This window comes from Sinohyriopsis cumingii, chromosome 8, assembly GCF_028554795.1.
Source record: "Sinohyriopsis cumingii isolate HCF-2022 chromosome 8, ASM2855479v2, whole genome shotgun sequence".
Classification (NCBI taxonomy): domain Eukaryota; kingdom Metazoa; phylum Mollusca; class Bivalvia; order Unionida; family Unionidae; genus Sinohyriopsis; species Sinohyriopsis cumingii.
The window spans coordinates 125,068,811-125,090,430 of NC_142968.1; the positions used below are offsets into that span (position 1 = coordinate 125,068,811).

A 21,620-nucleotide genomic window follows, 5' to 3' on the forward strand; every position below is an offset into this window, starting at 1 on the left:
AGATGATGTCAAAATTGCCCCGAAAACATAATATTTACATTTATCGATCCATTTCAGCTCTACTTCTTAAACAAAGATTTGCTATAGAGGATCATATTCCCCTGAACACTGTAAACCTTACATTTTCTTCAAAATTCACCGTGAGCCTATTATCTGGAACGTGGAAAAGATTTAAACTCGGGTTTTATATTGTATAGAAATTTGAGCTACTCCGGTATAAGCCAGTACTGAGTGCCCACTGTCATGTCTACTGCGTTTAGTAAAGAATGAAATTTAGGTGAACGATACATAACTCATTGTACGTTCCATTTCATCAGACGAAAAGTAGCGATGTGTTGGCGTAAACAATTGATTTTCAGCAAAAGTATTGCAAAGATTATAAAATATTTCACCATAATATAACATATGTATGCGACTGAATGATTGTGTATCAGCATTCGCCAATACAGCCTCTTTTCCTGATCGATATAATTTTCATACCATTTTCATGCCAATACAAAATTTTTCTAAAATACTTTCTCTAAATCCTTCTCAAAATCTAAATTATCCACCGTGCCTAAGACAGTGAATGTGTCATTTCCTAAGACTAAGTAGATTTTATAAATGGTTTCACATAAGGTGATCGACAGCCCACACAATGTATGCATTGTTAACGATTTAGCAACGATACTTGATGCGATACACTTAAGCATTGGTCACCTTTATAACATAACGGTCAAAATGTCCAAATGTGAATCAAGATCCTGACCAGAATCTGAATGTAAACGGCATATATACACACTTAGTAAAGATAAACAGTACATCAAGTCAGGTACACCCACACAGTTCTGTCTATTGTAGTAACAAACCTATGCAATGTGTATAGGAATGTAAATTTGTAATGAAAAACAGGGCACTGATCGTATTTATGTCAGTATAACTCCATGTTCCACGATGACGTATGAAAACTAGAAGACGTTTTCATTGTTTTGCCAATTGCTGACTACAACCAAGGCCGATGTATATTTTGTATAGAGCAAATAAACATGATATATGGGACATGATCTTTCAGACCTACCCACTGCGTCCGTTTTTCCTAGAAGATCTCACAGTAGAATAAATAAAAATCCAAAGGCAGCTCCGACTGCAAATGCAATCATCCACATAAACTAAACATTTATGTAAAACATAGCAAAGTTCAACAGATCTGGTTCCAAAAAAAGCCTATGTAGACTTTCTATGGAACTGAGATGTTTGTGGCACAAATCCTAGTTCAAACCAAACATTTAAGAAAAATGAAGATCCAGGCTACATCCATTTGCTAAATGTTTTAGAAAGTCAAATTAGAAATTATAATAAAAATAAAAGTTTCTTTTTCCGAGCCAATAAATGATATATTTCATATTGTGTGTGAAAAAGACTAGAATTTTGAACCAAGTGATGAAATATGTTATTTGATCAAAAGAACAAGAATGTATTTTACATAGTCAATCACATTATATATATATATATATATATATATATATATATATATATATATATATATATATATATATATATATATATATATGCATATATATATGTATGTATCTATCTATCTATCAATCTCTCTCTCTCTCTCTCTCTCTCTCTCTCTCTCTCTATATATATATATATATATATATATATATATATATATATATATATATATATATATATATACGTACATACATACATACATACATACATACTTAACAAAACATCCACAAAATGACTGTAGGCTTGAAACATTATATATCAAACTGTTACTGACAAAATTGCAAGCGTCGAACTAACCGAAATTGGCATCATCTTTTGAGAATGAAACTCAGCTTACGTGGACAGTAACACCGGTAGAATTCTTCCAGTACACAGAGGCTCTGGGTTTACCGCAGTCTTTAGCGGACAGATAAACCGTTAAAATGATTCCTTGTTCAGTCACCACAAAAGTGCAATTCTCATTCGGTGCAACTAAAATAAAACATTTTTGATATGTTGATAATGTTCAAACAATGCATATTTATGTATATATGAGTGCGGGTGTGTGTATTTCCGTCGGCAGCAAAACATGGATCAGGATAGTGCTGTTGGTGAATATTAACAAAAATCTGAAGCAAGTAGAAATTATCTCCCGTGAGGGCCTTACTGCTATGTTGATCGCGGTTCTGCCTCAGCACAGCTCGTCTGGCCTAACCAGAATCCTAGTAGTTTACTTATTAGACCTTTATTTTGCCTTGTTTTAGTATGATATTTTTCAACCGTTTTGTCTCCTTTTTTAAACTGTTGTTTTATGAAATGCTCTGTGAATTTCAAGCTGAAGCGTCTGGCTACTGTTGAAACCATTGCAAGAGTTAAAGCTCATTTAGTTATATCAAACATTATAATGTATAGGTTTTCAGCTTTTTCTTTTATCCAGAGATGACATTACTAGGTCCACATCGTTCAATCTAGACGTTCCTTATTGCATGTTATCAAATAATAACGGTAGGTTGTTCTGTTAGTACAAGATTTATTTTAGATATGGGCAATATTTGAGAGCATTCTATATTACAGCTGGTTAAGTTTATTCCATATCGCTCTTGGACTGCTTTTGAAATGACAGTACAATGAATGGTTTGTTTTTCCGCAATAATTTGTGGCGAAAGGTCTATATATTTTAGCGTTTTAAAAGACCATTACTCCAATGATGAAGTTGACGATTCAGATAATATTATCTATGAGCAGTCTTTGTAAGCTTTCTACCTTGACCAGCACCATCGATACTTCGGCCGAAGTAATCAATTTATTTTAGATGGCCACCGAGTACAACATGGCATTTGTGTTGAAATTACTTTGTGCAGTGATGAGAGTGTCATGAGATAAATATTCATTGAATCAAACGTAACGAAATTGTTTCTAAAGAGCCACCTCCCACACCAGTTGCTATCGATATACCTCTGACAACAACTCCAATTGGGGTCCCTATCATAGTTGTAGTGACAACTCTCGCCACAACCAAAGCAACGGTTGTTGCGACGGTACGTCTATATGTTACTTCGACAGCAACACATACGCGATTAGATTTTGTTGCTATAATATTTTGTTTCGTTATATCATCACGCAACTATTTTTAAACTTCTAATATTTTTCGGATCGTTAACTTTGAGGGTCCAGCACAGGTCTCTTATTAATAACGTCACCTCCAGGTAAAATTACTCACCAAGTGAACCATGTCCAGGTGCATCGCGGTCAGGTGCAAGACGTACACACGCTTCTATTTGCCTCTCTTTTAATGATGCAACTGCCATTTAATCGCTGAAAACATATCGGCAGCGATTGTTTGCATGCTTAAAGGTTCATCTAGAGCTAAACAGGTTACAACTTTGCATTATATAATCAACGATTATACAAGATTACATCGAAAGTTTTATATTCTCCTGTGAAATTATTGTTGGTTTCACGGAGAATCATATCACGATGGACTTCGTCAGAATCACGTCATCGTTGCAGAAGTAATCCCTGATATCTGATGTTTTTTGTTTTTAACTTTTGTGTGTGTGTGTTTTGTTTTCTTTTTTTACTTTCGACGGTGACGTCATCAGCGACCGGTCTTTTCGTGTGCGAATACGATGATTCCAAGCTGACTTTAAGTTTGTACTAGTGTATCAAGATTGTCCCAACTGTCCACTTCTCTCTGAAATTATTGAAGACTTGTGATTATTAACGTCGTTGATATTGGTAGGGTATCCCAACTGATCTAACACCTGTAAACTGTAGATATAATAAGAAGTGGTTAGGGTGAAGTTAGCTGTCTTTAGACGCGAATATTAACTAGGGCTATCAGCCCTTCATTATCGATATTTAGGCCTTATATCCATATTCTTTCAAACTTCTCAATCATAATCGAGCCTGCAACTGATAAATACTTAAAATGATTTGTCGTTGGGATTTGACTTAAACACAGACTTCCAAAAGCTAATGCTTTAGCTTGACCGTATCCTAATTGAATAGAAAGGGACGCCTTGAAGCACTAGCAGACACATACATTATTAGGAAACAACATCCGATTCATTTGATCAATAAGTGTAGAATTGCCTTTAGGATAAAATCCATCAATATTTACGTGCTACAAATTAATGATATATAGTTTGTGCTAATTGAAGACGCAGACAGTTTGCATATCAATATGGATTTGCTAGTCCCGACCATGAAATCAGTAAATCGCTAGCGTATTTTTGCATCCGCTGAATTGAACTTCCTTTCAAGATACGGTCTTCACTCGTTTCATCGCCTGACATTTTACCTTTAGATTACACGTTGTGTCAACATATTGGTTGGTAAAGGAAAACCAACACGCCAGAGGCTCTAGTATCCTGGTTTTCTGTGTTTTTGGCCAGATTGTTCGCGATTGCTGCCTGAGGGCTGGAAATAATAGCATTAAGGTACACGTTGTGTGTTTGCAATTATTCAGTTCGAATTTTAAAACAAATTACAAGATGGCTTGTGTCGAAGCCAACAACACCCCGGTCGGCCAACTCGTTCACATTGGTTTTGGAACCACATAAATGCAAATCAGCGTCTCCCTGTCGCGCTTCGTTAAATGCCAACTGTCATATATACGTTCAAGAGTAGCTTCTAAGTAATATTGTCTTTAACAATGCAAAGTTAACAAGTTCATGCTGGGCCATGGTTTCCTAGAGTTCACACAGTTCTTCAACGTCGAGTTGTATATGTATTAGACGGGATATTCTAGCCTGCATCTGCAGTGCTGAATAAACAGCGGTAGCGAAACTCCGCTCGTTGATGTACCGCTTTTGTGGAGAGATAAACAACAACCTCACTTGGTGTTGCAAACCAGTATGAGTCAAAATACAAAAGATGTCTAGGTGGTACCCTGCAAATAACCCAGTGTGATACAATAGGAGTTAACTATTCCTGTACTTCACCTGTAGGGAATAATTGTTAACAGCTCATCCCGCTGATAAAGCTCTCTGAAATGTTTAAGTGCAAGCAATCAAAATTGTTGAAAGCTAGACCACAGTCAAGACCACTTTCCATCAAGAGTCTTTCGTCCACACTCCAGGTTGGCTGAAGACCTTTTCCTTTTTCTTGTAGCCGGTACACATTAACCAGCCGCTTTCTCATAGCCATCCTGGGTGCGGATCAGTCCACCCGTAACGCAGCTGCGTTTGCAAGCGTGGGAGCTGCGTCAGCTAACTGCACTGGAATGGCCACAACCATTCAAAACGTTAAGATGTCGAGTTTCATTTCTACGATTATGCAAATGCAAACTTGAGTTATCCAGTGGCAGTAATGTTTGGATGCATAGAGCTGTAGCACCTATGTTGTTGTCAACATTTCTCGGGTGTTCTTTGATAAATTGACCCTGATAATGTTTCAAACGAAGTTGACATCATCTCGAATTTATTCCGCCTAAATGAGACGCGTTTACGCAAGTTTAGTTACAATGAGGTTGGGAAAACCACTACTCTTCGTAAAAATCTGAGTTTGTAAGAAAATTCCTAGAACAAAGGCTCATCAGTGATCCTTATTCGGCCACCTGTTCTCAGTAACAACAAAGACTCTCTGAGAGTATCACAATGCATCAGTAAATGGCTCCAGCCGGAATTATCGTCTGCATTAACGAGGATGCCGACCACGGATTTGCCGAACAGATCCAGGTGTTTCAACGAAACGTAATAAATCTGGTTCTAGTAAAGTCATTTTGGGTAATCAGCAGATAAGATACTAGAGCGCAGTGAACGTAGCCGCATGGTTGCAAATGTACCCTAACCGTCGCAAATGCAGAAAACATATAAATGGAATTCTAGCATCTGAGGTCTCAAGACACCTTTTGCAGACGATACGAAACGTATCAACACACGTGGATCGCTAACATGGCAAACACGTTTGCAGGTGGATCCGAGCAAAGCTTTTCTTGGTTTTGTTCAAAATGTTTGGCAAAACACCATGTGCTGGATCGTCGCGGGCACGAGGAGGTTCATTGGAATCAGACTATTGAGAAGTGATTTAACCGCACTTTTGTGCAGTGATTATTTTGGTATCGATACGTGTAGAAATTGTTAATTAATGATCGGTCCCGAAAGTGAGTGAGGCGGTCAGAAGAGCATCTTCAGCAATTAGGCATAAGCTGTCGCCTCCAACGCCAAGCTATCCGTCGCAGCCTTCGTCGTTGTATAATCAAGAATACTAATGTTCGGTATCTGTGTGCCTCGGGGGAACTGGAATGTGGACAATATCGTGCCGCAGGCCCAGCTCACCCTTTTGATACATTTGACATATCAGACCAATATTCAGGAACAGACAACGCGTTACCATCTTATTCACCATGTTAAAATCGATCCCTTGGTTACGTTTTTAAAATATGTTCAGTGTGGTCCTAATAATCTGCACAGGAAATTCAATATTGTCAGTAAGAAACACCAGCAAACGACTTTACAATAATCAAAATGACGTGTCCTGCTGAAATTCATATTTTTTCCAGGGCATACATATTTTCACTTGTTGCGTCCCATTGCCATTGAACATTTTATATATCTGAAACTTAATTTTGATTTGAAAAGTCACAGTCCTGTTTTGGCTCTCAGCTATGTGCGTGGCAGTGGACATGATGCTAAATAGTGTGGGTGAAAGAACTCAGTCTTTTTGTACACCATTTTTGATTGTGAATTAAGGGTTCAACATTGTTCATTACCGTGGCCATCATGCCATCATGGAACTGGTGAATGACTGTAATGAATTTATACGGGCTTTCTGGAAGTAACCCTGCTCAAGATGGTGAATGAGGCGATTGAGCAGGACGCAAGAAAGTGTCTTGCCATCTATTGACAGCAGGGAGATTCCTCTGTGGCTGTTGCAGCACTTACAGAGGTTAAGCATGTCGGTGTCTTTAAATTCATGTAGGCTCGTTCCTTCATTCCACGTTGCTTTGGAAGAGGCCTACGAGCTTTTGTAGCATTTCCGATAAAAACAATTGTAGATCTCGGCAGGTATTGCGCCTGATCCCATGTTGTTTCTACATGACAAGTGACTGATGGCTTTCTAAACCTCTTGCACACTGAGTGGAGTGTCCAGCTCAGCATTAGTTTCCACCGAGGAAAGCGTTATATGGCTTCATCGTTGATAGATGATGGACGTTTGAATACATACATGAAGTGGTCGGCCCATCACTCCAGGATCTGAGCCTTTTCAATTAGCAATGGTTTTCCATCTTCACTGAGGAGGGGAGATGTCCCAGTGGACTGGAGGCTGTAGACGGCTTTCAGAGCATCAAATAATTGCTTGGATTCGTTTCTGTCTGCATAACGTCTGCTTTATTGCTAAGCCAGGAATTATGCAGCTTTCAGCTTGCGAATCTTGGCCTGAACTGTCCTGCGCATATTGGCGAAGGTTTCCTTCTTGCAGGCTGATAAATGGTCGTTAAGAAGGGCTCTGTATACACTGTGTTTTTCTGCAAACGGTGTAGAGCAGACTTTACCGTGAAACCCTTCGCGATGTTCTTCGCTGCTGTAACCGCTCAAGAAGAATGTATAGCCGCAGATCACTTCTGACAGCTGGGGAGCGTCTGTTTGGCGAGTCTGACTAACAGGTGCTGTGTCCACAGTGTATCGCGCCAGTTCCATATCAACCAGTGCAGTCCGTCTCTCTGGTTTACCTGCCTCTGTGTTGTCCAAAAGAGTTCAAAGATAACATGTGCCGAATTTTAGCACCATCATCTTTTTCTTTGTTACTGATGTTTGACCGAAGAAATATAAACGAATCTGGATAATAATATTTCATTCTAAATCTACAGAGAAGAAAAAATGATTTAAGCAAATAATATGTGAACATGAGCACTTGTTCGCAGATGTTCCATCTCGAACAGACACAATCTACCATCATATTGAAATGCTTGTTTGCAGATTCTAAGCCTGTAAAACAGTATCGTACAGGGTGAATACTCTCCAGGAGGAATGTTTGAAAAAGGAAGTTGAATATTTGTTGGAAAATTAATTTATTGACGCAAGCAAAAGTACTTAGTGTTCGCCTTGCATTCTTGTACCAAGACCAGGTAATTATTTCCGCATATGCACTCACTACTAAAAAGTGAACCATATAACCAAAACAGAACAACGTCCAATACATGGAATCACTGGCTATATTGACAGAATTGGACATGCAAAATATGTCACCAAGTTTGTCATGATAAAAGGATTCCGGTAGTTTCCAATTACAGATAGAGCAAAATAAATTTTGCAAACCCAGATTGACTCTGCCAATACGAATTTAAGCCATTTAGTCTGAACAATTCTCTCTCTACATTCGAGCGCTTAATAAACATGAAACCAACTGGTACGGATGGTTCTGATGAATACGTCTACGATTATTTACTGCTATTCATGGAAACATCACATGGAAGCCATTCGGAAATTCTTAATTTGCTTGATTGAGGCAAAGTTGACAATTAATCTAAGCAAAACTGAGTTTTGCCAAGTTTTTGTCATATATTTTGGACATAATGTGGAGCATAGTCAATTCAAGCCTGTTTGAGCTAAGGTTAAAGCTATCTCTGAATTCATTGTGCCTGTCAGTAAAAAGCAACTGATGCGATGATTAGGTATGGCTGGATATTATCCTATTTTTTTAAAACTTATTCCATATATAATTTTCTGAGCCCTTTAACAATTTATTAAGTAGGTAGACCAACCTTTACTTTTATCAGGAGGCATTCGATAAATTAAAAGCCATAATTAAGTGTGAACCAGTTCTTTCACCTCCAGATCTCAACCAATCGTTTAAGAGTTGTGTTGATGAAAGTAATGTAAGGGTTGGTTGCTTATTGTTTATTGAAGATAAAAATGACATATATCATCCAGTGTGCTATTTCTCTAAACAGAACACAACAATAAGCATCAGAAAAATTAATCCACTATCCAGAAGAGATGTTTGGCCTTAATTGTGGATTTACTACACTCTGAAATGTATATTAATTCTGCTCTTCCCCGATTATTGTATACAATGTCCACATTCCCCTTACATTCATCAACAAAATGAAAAATACAGATATGAGTTGTTTATATCAAGTAATATGTTGCCATAATACAAAATCGACATATCAAGGCAAAAGAACATTTAATCGCAGATACACTCTTGCGTTTACAGGAGTTCTATTTTACTTTCAGTTCATATAGATATTTTTCAATTTTCCCGTGTAGTTTATATATTACTATAACTTGTGTGTTTGACTGATATGGAAAAAAAGAATGTTTTAAACCATAAGTCTTTCTTTTCCTTATGAAGGGGTGTCTTATGTATATCTATATTTTTTGTATTTCCATTTACATTTTGTTATCTAATTTTTGTAATTTTATTTCATGGCTAAAAATTGTGCATATTATCTTTAGTAAGATTTTGTCTACGTGACTAGAGTTTCTTTCAGAAATATTATCAGCGTAGAATTTCATATGACCTATGAAGAGATGCTTACGTGTGTTGACAATTACTTATAATTATATTAATATTAACACTTTTTTACGACTCTGGGATAATTTATCATTGGCTGAGGGGGTTTGGACAATTCTGGAAAAATTCAGTAACTTCCCATTGGTAGGGATAGGTCACATGAATAGGCAATTACGGACTAAATTGAGTAGTGAGATCTGTCATGTGGGTATGTTGTGAAATGTAGTCATAGTATAAGGTGTATATAAATAGAGAACTGAGCATTTAGATTCGTCCTATTTTGGAATCATCCTTGTTTCTTGTGTTCCTGTTGTAAATCTGCAGACGTGTTTTGTGTTTTAGTTAGGTATTAGTCGAGAGGAAAATAAAACTTGTTTGGACTGTTCTATTGATATAGAAAGTACCAACAATTTGGACTATAATATTATTCTGCCCTATTTTGAATTATTCAAAGGCATTCTTGTCAACGCCATCTTGAACAGGTCACGATTCTTCGCGGACTAGTACACTTCTGGTTTGGAAATTTATACGAAACTTTTCATTATTTTGGACTTTCATAGCAAATAGATAGATAGATGGAAAGATATATAGATACTCACCTAATACAGATAATTGTACAGTAGTTTCCAAGGGGGGTCCGTTGGGTATATCGTATGTGATGCGATAGAGCCCTTCGTCTAATGTATGTGCCTTAGTAATCCAAATATTTTTGTTTTCATCCAGAACCAAGTTGGGCTCCATAAATGTGTAATGACTGCTCGTCCACCTTCCCAGAATCCTATACTCCTCACCATTCTTGTAAAGGGTTGCAGACGTATCATTATCTTTGATTTGTACGCTATCAAAGACCTGTACTGAATCTCCACTGCAAACAGATTTATTATAATCCCCTACTCCTCCTGTAGAAGAGTTAATAAATTAGGTGTTTGATACAATCTTTGAAAAAAGGATACAGATGTTCACTATCATATCAAGTGTGCAGAACAAACATAATATAATTTCATGGAAGAATGTGGATAGGTAACAGTAGCAGCAGTACTCAAATCCACAGCAGTAGACCCATTACGTATTAGATGAACGTTTTCCAGATCAATATATTAGCAAATATACATAGAAATCATAAGCGTCATAGGAGAAAATACTGTTTACAGGTTTCATAATGTCCAGCCTATATAAAGAAGCACTTCATGAATTTTGAACTCGTTCTCTCTCACAAATAGCTACGTGTCGGAGTACTTTCGATAGCGTGAACATTATTCGAGATCTATGTGCTTGTGCAACACACAATATATGGAAACCTCTATAGTCTATGGTAAAAGAAGTTTTATAACTAAAGTAACAATCTTGACTTAAACTAAATCTTTTGTTGATAGTATTTTCACATGCGTGTCCTTCGTTTCCTTCTCACGCTTAGTTTCGTCGTTTCTTATTTATTGCTTCTGTGATCATAAACAATATTTGGTCCCAATTTAAGTTAGAAATGTATTAATACAACCAAACATTTTGTGTACAATGTAAAGATTATACGGAATATATAAAAGACACAAACTGGTAACATTACGTACCGGAAAGTAATCCTACTAATGAAGGTATCATCAGTACTGGATAGAACCATCGAACTTGTACCATTCCAACTAGCGCTAAAATGCAGTAAATAATTATACTAATGACAAGCCAGGTTTACGATCAAAATTATACAATGTGTATTACCTGACTAAAGTAACTGTTTAAAACACGAAACCTCAAGTCTTTTGAAACTTCTTTTTGCAAAAATCATTTACGGGATTTATCATTAATTCTAAAAGCATATACACTGTACCTATATATTGTTCTTCAAATTTCGACCAAATAATGTCTAAAGCTTACAAAAGAAAAGATAGAAGGAAGAAAACAATATCGAATATATAGTTTTACCTTTAGCAATTATTTCAATAATTGTAGCATTTATCATAGTATTTAGTAATAGTTTTTGAAGCAGTGTTATTAATAGCAGCAAAAGTAGTCGTATATTGGAAACAAGGTTTGGTTTGTGATTGCTTCTGTTGGTTTTATCATTATTCGCAACACACTATTGGTTATTTCATTTCGAGGAAATATAAGTTGAGGGTCTTTCTAAGTAACATACCAGGAGGGCAAACTTGGGTTGGCCTGCGATGTTATATAACCTGCGAACCTTGGATTACGAGTCTGAAAATCACATCACTTATCTATCGCATCTAGCTGGAAAGTTCGGAATAATGGCCATGCTTACTTTAAGAGCTTCCATGGTAAGTTTTTGTTAAAATGCTGAATACTCAAAATATTCAAAACTACTTGTGCATAGACGGGAATTGTACGGATATGGTGGCACTAGAAATTTACTTCTGTTTTTTCCATCGTTTTTTCTCCATCGTCAATTGATATGAAACCGATTTTACCAATAGTCCAGTTTCGAGTAAATTGCTGTTTACAAGTAATACTTTTTTCGATAATTATATACGTTGACTTAGTAATGTTACCCAAACTGTTCCTTTTAACACTGCATGGTCTAAGATGTTGATTATTGATCCAACCTGACGCCCTTGTAACAAATAAGCCGTTTCTTCTTGCTGTTAGGATTTTGTTTCAAAATTGTTTTCCAATGTAAAATCAGTCTTGCAAGTATGGAACATATAGCTGTCCTGTCACTCCACTTTAATAGTTATATACAATAATTGTCTGCTTTGAATCGTCATCAAGCATTATGCTCAGTAATTTGCTTTAGATATGCTGATAATTAGTAGACGTTGTGCTTAAATATCTACTGCACAATACTCGAAGCTGTTGAATTTCAATGCCTCTGTTGTAGAGATGGTGAATTTTAATCATGAAAGGTATTTTTAGACTTATTCATGTTTGGAAAACCAGTTAGTATAAATTCATCAAATTTTTATAGTGGAAATCAAAAATAAGAGACATAAAAGTAATTGTAATAGGATGATTCTACAGTCCGAAATGTGACGATAGTCGACTGAATCATGTGGTTTGATCGGAACAAAATTTCAGTCAATGAATAGTTACTTAATTCACTAATTGTAACGATGACCTTCTATGGTAGCATTCTACATGGGTTGTTATGAAGCGAGATGTTTGTTGTCTTTTCTTGAAGTACATTCAAAGTGTGAGAAACAAGAAGAATTGTTCGGAAGTTCATTCCATGTGGAGAAATAGCAGAATCATCCCATCCATATCTCGTTGGGTCTTGAACAATACAATGATGACAATAGATCTGAACAGACACGAGTTTTCGGATTTTTATGGACCTTTGTATTATTATTGTACAGTATACAAGATATTTCCGTGATTCCCAGGACAGAAAACTGATGCGGTCGACAACTTTAAAATTGAAAGATACTAAGCCTCGGGAAAACCGTGACTAGCCTCAAGACTTTATGGTTGCTTGCAAAAATATACTATTACAGAAGAAGTAACTGAACAACCTAATCTGCAGCAAATATCTTAATAAAATTACCCTCTACGTGTGTAATCACTGGCACAGTACACGGAGATATGTTTCCTTTGTGAAGAGATGGCATGCGATGTAGAGATTGAAAACAGCTAGCTCTGACAGCTTTCACCCACTGAACAACTACACTGGTAATAATACCAGTATTCATAGAGTACCTGCAACTTCGTTGACATCGGGATATATACGATCAGCCAAAACCAGACGATCAAATATAGAAGAATCCAAAAGTTTAAGTACCGTATGCGAATAACAAAAGCTATCATACAAAAGGTTCCAAAGTCATAGTTTGCTACCAATGATTTGTCATATTGAAACCCATGATGTCAGCTTCCTTTTTACTGAAAACAGAAAAGCACTTTTTTAAACTTCACCCATGCATCCCCTTCTATTTCGCTTTATCTTTAACGCTTTTCTTTAACACTAACTGTTAAATCTTATTTGTGTACTTCTTTCCGATAGGATGTATACGTATGTATATCTTTGTGTGTGTGTGTGTGTGTATGTGTGTGTGTGTGTGTGTGCGTGTGTGTGTGTGTCTGTGTGTGTGTGTGTGCAAAGTAACACAAATTTCGTAGATGTTCTCGCCAGCTAGTGAATTATAGACCACCATAGGAAGAAAAAGTTTATCAAAGAGGTCTAGTTATGTTATGGTTTCAGTTAGGAATGAGACTAAAAGCTATGAAAACGACATTAAATGTTATCATAATATGGTTTTGTGTGTATCAGTCTGAGAACTGAGCATATTACACTTAAAATGTTGAGCCACGATAGGACGATATATGACATAATAAGACATGGAATATTGTTCAAAGCAAGATAATAAAAACCTGGCAAATATTTAGGTTGCGTGTTTTCTGTGTGAAGGAAAATGTATATCCATATGTGAACCGCGCAGTGGGAAAAGAGAACAGACAGCCAAGTTATGGCTGATGATGGGAAGAGCAGAGAGAGAGAGAGAGAGAGAGAGAGAGAAGAGGAAACGGAATATCTGCAATTGCATTACTTAATTTCGTATTTTATTTTATTGTTCAATTGATCTAGGCCATAACACCGTGGAATGTATGTATAGTATGTACTCTGTATCAATGATATGTCACGAAGTGTATAACTTTTTCACTTAAAGGAAACGAGGTTTGCCGTGGTTCCTGTTAATGAAAAATTTTACACAACGAGTGGTATACCATTGATACAGCGTACATACTATACAGATATTTTATTTATATCACATACAAATGCACATATTTGCCCTTTGAACGGAGTTAGATGTGTATTGACCGAGTGAATGAACTCATCACCTCCCTGCAAGTGTGTCCGCTACAAAATGTAGTTCTATGTATTTTCTTGTTGTTTACAATCACATTTGCAAATTGATAAGTTGATCGGTTTCCTTTTAAGTTCGTATTTTTATTCACGTTGATTAAATCAATATAGGACACAATTATGATTTAAATATGAAAAGGTTCATCTCCTTAAATTCCTTTGTAATATGATGATTCACTACAGAATTATGGTGAGTTGCACAAAATGAGTAAGCTGAATAATTTAGTTGATAGTTTAGGTAGCTACCGAATAAATTATGATGAATTTGGGTTTCTTTTACAAATATACTGAGACTTTATTTGCTACTTTTCCACATTTGCGTGTGATTCTGTTCATTTATATCTTTAATCTGTTTGCTTCTGTAATATTATCTTAATCTAATTTCTCTCACAAACTCTTTGCATCTCTATTATTTGGTATCTCATTTTGTTTAATTTCTTTTACCAGCTTTCCATATGAAACATATAACATTTTACAACAAATGATTGCATTTCGCACATATTATTTGTGCATGATTCTATCTCTAGTACAACTTTCTGTGGGCATGGTTGCACTTCATCTACGACATTCAGCGTTGAGTGGACTACTTACTTCATTTACTTCAGTAGTTTAATTTAAATTACTACTAGATGACAAATGCGCTTTGTATGAAAACTATATATTCAAAATACCAATATATCGACCTAGACACTGTGATCGATGTACTGGCTTTTACTCCATTCAGATCGTTATACTCCTTAACATTTAAATGATTCAGGATAATTGTGTGATAATTCTTTATCGCTGAAAGCTTATTGGTTCATTCAAATTGCAAATATTACATATATTATTCAGAATACAATTGAATAGCCTATTGCGTATGTGTGTGAACCATTGCAAACACGTTTTGATTATAATTTGTAAGAAGTTTAGATGATGCAGTAATTGCATCAACACGTATGTGATTTTAATTACCCGTTATGTCATACTATACAATGTATAGAACCATGAAGTATTTTATCTTGAATTTGTTATTCCAGCTTTTGTTAAATGTATTTAAGATCACCCTAATATTTTACAACATTATCTTTATTAAGTTCTTGTAACTACCACCGTCAAGATTCCAGCTCAGTTTCATACTGCAAACACTACACGAGCATAACACTATCATGCAGTATAACAAAGGTTGTAATCCACAAGCAAGTGTCCAACTAATATCCACAGCGCAGACACTGAGTTAACTTAAAACTGTTGTACAGTGTGATACAGGTTATAATCGTCTGGCAAAATTGCTACTCGTTTCGACGCTGCCGACATTACGTGAGCACACCACTATCATGCAATATGACACAGGTTCTAAGATCCAATGGCAAGTTACGAGCTGCGCTAACATAACGTTATCGAATATCGTGATACGGATTGTCATTCACTTATTTGTGAACTCCACACAAAAACAGTGGAATTAATTTGTTTGTTTATATTGTGTTAAGCAGACTATACAATCTACTAAAATTGAATTTAGCATACGTAATGTTTACTAAGATTGTGTAATATATAGTCTAATCTCGGTACGGCAAAATATAGATAATATGCATACATCTCTTTCAGATAAAGATATCATGCCTCCGTCCTTGTTGTCTACCCACGCACGTCAGTTGATGAAACTATATCTACGCCAAGTGAACTATTTTAGTCAATGTCGCAGACGATAATTTAATTCCTCGACTGGCTTATAAAGAAATACCCTTACTCATTTGTGTACCTAATAAATATAATTGTTTGCTTTCTTTTTTTATGGAAAAGTTTGAAATTAACTACTCGATTCAAGGAAAAGTCAGGTAAGATAATAAACTTAAATTTTAACTGAGAGTACATGTCATACATACATACATACATACATACATCCATCCATCCATCCATGCATATATATATATATATATATATATATATATATATATATATATATATATATATATATATATATACACACATACATAATAATCTATGATAAATATCTTAATTATTTATTAATAAAATCAAGTACCGTAATTATTATTATTATTATTAGTAGTAGTAGTAGTAGTAGTAGTAGTAGTAGTAAATAACTGATGGATAATGGGATTTTTATGAATTGGAACTTTACTGCCATAAAGGGACCATGACATGATTTTTACTGCTAATTATTAGTACCTTATATTGAAAACGACATATGCGACAACGTGACTTAAATCATGAAGCCATTACTAAAATTCTAATTAAATCATGCTGTCAAAGGTGGAATATTGTCCCCACTACTTATGCTGCTTCGGTTATTGGTTTTTAAGAGATGATCGACAACGATGTGCACAGGATCGTGTAAACAATAAAATAAAATATTAAACTAATGCTAGAAATAACAGAGATTTAGGAAGAAATATAGACATTCAAGTTGAATGCATGATTAACTTCTGAAAACAAGGAAAATTTAAGTATTCAGCTAATAAATACAAACTTTCATCGATTAACATATTATATGTAATTGAGACTAACCGTATGTTTTATTGAGACTCGCTCTTACCATATAGCTAATATGTCTATGGATCTGTGTCTCTCAAATTCTTTCAGACACCCGTCACTTGGACTACTTATTTAACGAGAAAAATTACTTGCTAATTTCCTCGGAGTCCCTGAGGCTTCCCTTTCCGCAGAAAAAGAAACTTGGACCGCCGAATTTTGCAAGGGTAATTACTTAAAACATGTAATTTCGTCTGTATACCGCACCCCCCCCCCTCCGTTTAGCTCAGCTAATCAGGATTAACCTTTTCTAACTGCCAAAATTGTACCACTCCCTCGAAGTAAGAATCATTCTCTCTAGTCCGCCTTTATCAATAAATATTTTTGGAAAATATATTTTTTATGACACCTGGTTCAAATGGCCCAAGATTTCCTAAAATCGGTCTCTGGCTTTTCTTCACTTTCTCATTTTTCGCTCCTTGACCATACGCTAACATTTCTTTCATCTCTATCTGTTTCACCGTCATCCGAATGCCCCCAAACAATAGAAGCTAACAATCGCAGGCTACCAATTTATTGCGAGCCTAGCCCATATGTCAACCTTAATGGTTACATGTCACGTTGATCACGACAGAATGTACTGCAAAATTATCTACAAAATGTTTGAACCATTTCTTTTCCCAAAATGATCAAAAATGAAAAACAAAAAACGAAAAAGATGAAATTGGCGGTTGTGTCCGTGTCGTTTGCTGTCCTTTATTACACATAATGTACGTAGTGCCTTGATTTCACCAAACTCTGGTCCCGCACTAGATTTCACCAATGTAGCTTAAAGTTGAATTTAATATTAAGTCTTCATTGAATGAGTTTTGCATGAATTTCTTCTTGAATATTTAATTTTGAGCCGACACTTAAATCCAAGATCAAGCAATCTGGCTAGTTAAATCCAATGCGCATCTTAGATCTTAACAATTAAAAGAATTGTTCAAATCAGACAACACTGCTTACGTTCTGGTGATATCAGTTCTTAATTGTATACATTTTAAGTCCGATATCATCTTATCCGATATATGGGCTAAATTATAGACCTAAATTGAAAGACATATTCATGAAGTATGGGACCAGCTAGATTCAAAGTTTTTAACAAATGTGGCCACAGCCGTTACTAATTTTGTCTCCGTCCTTAAATGTAGGCAGAAGCGGCCACTAAGTTCTTTTTCTTACACTTCTTTCTATTTTTTGTACTTCTTTACGCACGTCAATGGTTTTCATATAATAAAACATAATGGGAAAAAAATAATAAACGAAAAAGAATCAATTTAGGAAAATATGCGCGCATACATTGTATGTTTATCTGTAAAAGATGGTGATATTTGGTAGCCTTCCGAGGCCAGTCTAAACTTGGCGATCATTTCAGGAACAATGTTTTCGTTAGATACATTGTATCAATATCTTTTTGTTGTTGTTGTTGTTGTGGGGTTTAACGCCATTTTTCAGCACACGATAGGCTATACATGGCGGCCAGTATTAATGGTGGAGGAAGAACCCGGGAAAACCCCGGAAAGAACCACCGACCCTCGAGAAGCTACTGGCAAGCTTTCTCACATACCCACATTGGCTGAATCTTAGACTCGAACCGCCGCAGACAGAGGTGAGATGGCAGTGATCCGTAACGTAGAGCGCTTTAGACCACTCGGCCACTCGGGGCCCCGTATCAATATCTTGTACATTATATCAGTTGATATTATTCTAAAATGAAGAAGAAAACCAACTGTAATGTTTTTATTTAGATTTAGAAGCTTCATCTGTCTGCTGTAGTTATTCTGCAATTAACTATTTTACGATCAGTTATGTCATTAAAAAATACAAAAGTCCCATTTTTAACAAGAATTTACCGTTCTGTTACATTAATCCCACCCAAGCCTAGCTTAGCCATCCAAACTAATCTAATCTAATCTAAGATTTTTTAAGTATAAGGACTACCCCAATGAAGAAAATCATTTAGACATGTGCGTTGTTATTTTCAGGCCAAATAAATATGTACGGTGGCTATATAATCGGGATCCAAGTAGTTATATGAGAATGTGTGCTCCTTAAAAGAAGAGATGGGTTAAGGTAAACGTCTTAAAATTGTGTTCAATTTCAGACCTAGAATTATATGCCCACGCGAAGGGATGGACCCCAATCTGATTTGCATGTATACATTTGCCGTGTTCATGCCCACTATATAAGTTGCCACGGGTAGCATCTTGGTCTTAAACGCTAGCATATACCGATCACTGCCATCTCACCTCTTTTTGCGTGGGTTCGAGAGTCTGACTGAGCCATTGTAGGTATGTGAAAAAGCATGCCGTGGCTTCCCGTGGTCCGTTGGTTGTTACAAGACTTTTCCCGGGTTCTTCCTCCGCCAGTTACACTGGCCGCCACGTATAGCCTATCTTACGCTAAGAAATGGCGTTGGTCCGAAAACAACCCACAGAAAGAATATACGGTTACAAGGTTGTAATCTCAATAGTTTATATGTTATTACCCAAGGGACTAATATCTAAGGCACTAGGGATCGAAACATATCGTGATATGAGCCAGACGTCAAATTCATGCATGTTGTTTACACCGGCTCATTGACGAAATATGCTAGTTTTATATATTTAAAACAAACGTCTCTGGAGATTTTTATATTTGTGCAAAACCAGTTATATCACCTGATTCCATCCCCAAGGAGTAAGATCAAAAGTTTCAAAAGTATCGTCACAATCATGACCTATGGGACAATCAAAAACCCAAGTTTCATATACCTGGCTTTCAGGATGAAAGAGAAGATCGGTGGCATTATAAGCGTATTTATGTATGTACTCAGGTCAGTGGGTACGAAATATATTGAATACGGGTGGTCTGTGTCATAACAGATTTGCACGAGTTCAAAAGAAGTGTGGGGATTATACGGGGATTGGGGGTGCTATTTTAATGAACTCCAGGTCCTCATGCTATATTACTCCGACCTCGGCTCGCATGTGCATTTTATATGGGTTGTTCCAAAATATATTTATTATGTTCTGATTATGTTTTAGAAACATAAAAAAAATATTGATTCTTCTAGTTAATTAATTATATTTACATACTTGTAACTAATATAATATAATCTATACACTCATATTAAATTTAATGTATTGCTATGCATATATTCGGCAGCGCTCATTTAATTTAGGGACTCCGTGTGGCCGAGTTGTTTAAAGTGACCGGCCCATCCAATCAGAGGCATCTTACATGTGTCTGTGTAGGCTCTAGTCTCGGGCTCAGCAATGTGGGTGTGTAAGAAAGCCTGCCAGTAACTTCTCGTGGGTCTGTGGGTTCTTACCGGAGTTTTCCCGGTGTAACAGGCAATAGTATACCCCCAGTCCGGAGTATACCTGGGGTTAAAGCGGCCTAGGCTAGATTATACCCGGGTATATTATGGCCTGGGCCAATTTATACCCTTGGGGTATATTACGGCCTTGGCCAATTCATACACCTCAGGCTAAATTATACCCCCATGATATCAATAGTGTTGAGCGATATACACAAGAATTACTTAATTTTTCAACATTTTATTTAGGATTCAGCTTTGTCAGATACGTTAAGTGACATGTTTCAGTCGTACTCGTAGTCTGTCAAGGTATATACATACAAGATAAAATTATATATATATATATATATATATATATATATATATATATATATATATATATATATATATATATATATATATACATACTCTTCATGTCCAGAGACAGTGTTAATCATGTGGTACACTATCGTGGTAGTGTCAATGCACAACAATTTGAGCTTTTTGTGGAAAATTTGAAAAGGGAATCAAGAATCATGATACAATATATACCTCACATTCTTCCAGTCCAATTGTATTGATAACTATTATATTTCCAACACTCCCATCAATATGAGTAGTGAATAGGGATACCCTAGCGACAAGGGGACTTTAATGTTAAACTAAGGGGGTTGTACCCTGGCGACAATGGAAAATTTAACATTAGAGAAAAAAGTTTGTACCCTGGCGACAATGGGAATTTGACATGGGGAATAAATCGTGGGACTGTTGAGCGACAATGGGAATTTAACATGGGGAATACATCGTGGGACTGTTGAGCGACAATGGGAATTTAACATGGGAATAAATGGTGGGACTGTCTAGGGACAAGGGGAATTTAACATGGGATTTTTTTATTTCTTTTAAAAATAAAAAAATTTTAAAAAATGGGGTAGGCAATTGAAAGTCTATCTCTTTTCGAGAGATTGGTGTGGCCCTGAAAAGGGCCTTTGGGTTTCTTCTTCTTTTAATTTCTTCTATTTCTCCACCAGCTTCTTATTTTCTCTCCTACACTTTTTCTCTTCTTTTCTTTCTTTTCTTCCTCCTTTTTCTTCTTTTCCCTTCTTTCTGCTTCTCCTCCTCTTCTTTCTTCCTCTTCTCATTTTCTTCTTCTTTTTCAATTTTTTCGTTCCATTCTCTCATCCTTATCCTTTCCTCTTCATCCTCCTTCTCCACCTTTATTTCTTTTAACAGATCACTGATAATGTCCTTTAATTTTCTTAAATTGTTGATCTCCATTTTCAGTCGATGGGGACTATAAGAATAGTGATCCTCGTTTAGGTTAACCAACATTTGCTCCATCATACCCAAATTGTCCAGGACGTCATGTAATTTTTTCATTTTATCAAGTTGGTTCGAAGCCATCTTCTTTTTATTCTTTGTAGAATGGTGTGATCGACGAATACTGTGGGTTCTTATAGTTAAAGCGCGGACGTTATGGAAAACATCCCACTAAAGCCCAAAATTTATAACACCTAGATCATTACTTAAAACGCGCGGACGTGAAGTAAAACATCCCCTACTTTTCTCATTTCATATTAT

General features: G+C 36.1%; 1 protein-coding gene across 3 annotated transcripts in view; it reads right to left on the minus strand.

Annotated features, from left to right (window-relative positions):
* Nucleotides 1–21,620, minus strand: part of LOC149794578 (uncharacterized) — a 72,032-nt gene that overhangs the window by 27,646 nt on the left and 22,766 nt on the right. For all 3 annotated transcript variants that reach the window (XM_089968863.1, XM_089968861.1, XM_089968862.1), the window contains 3 exons: nt 11,004–11,078; nt 10,038–10,337; nt 1,835–1,968 (listed from right to left, as the gene is read on the minus strand). In XM_089968863.1, coding sequence (XP_089824989.1) covers nt 1,835–1,968; nt 10,038–10,337; nt 11,004–11,067 — 498 coding nt within the window. In that variant the 5' untranslated portion in view covers nt 11,068–11,078. The remainder of the gene's footprint in view (nt 1–1,834; nt 1,969–10,037; nt 10,338–11,003; nt 11,079–21,620) is intronic.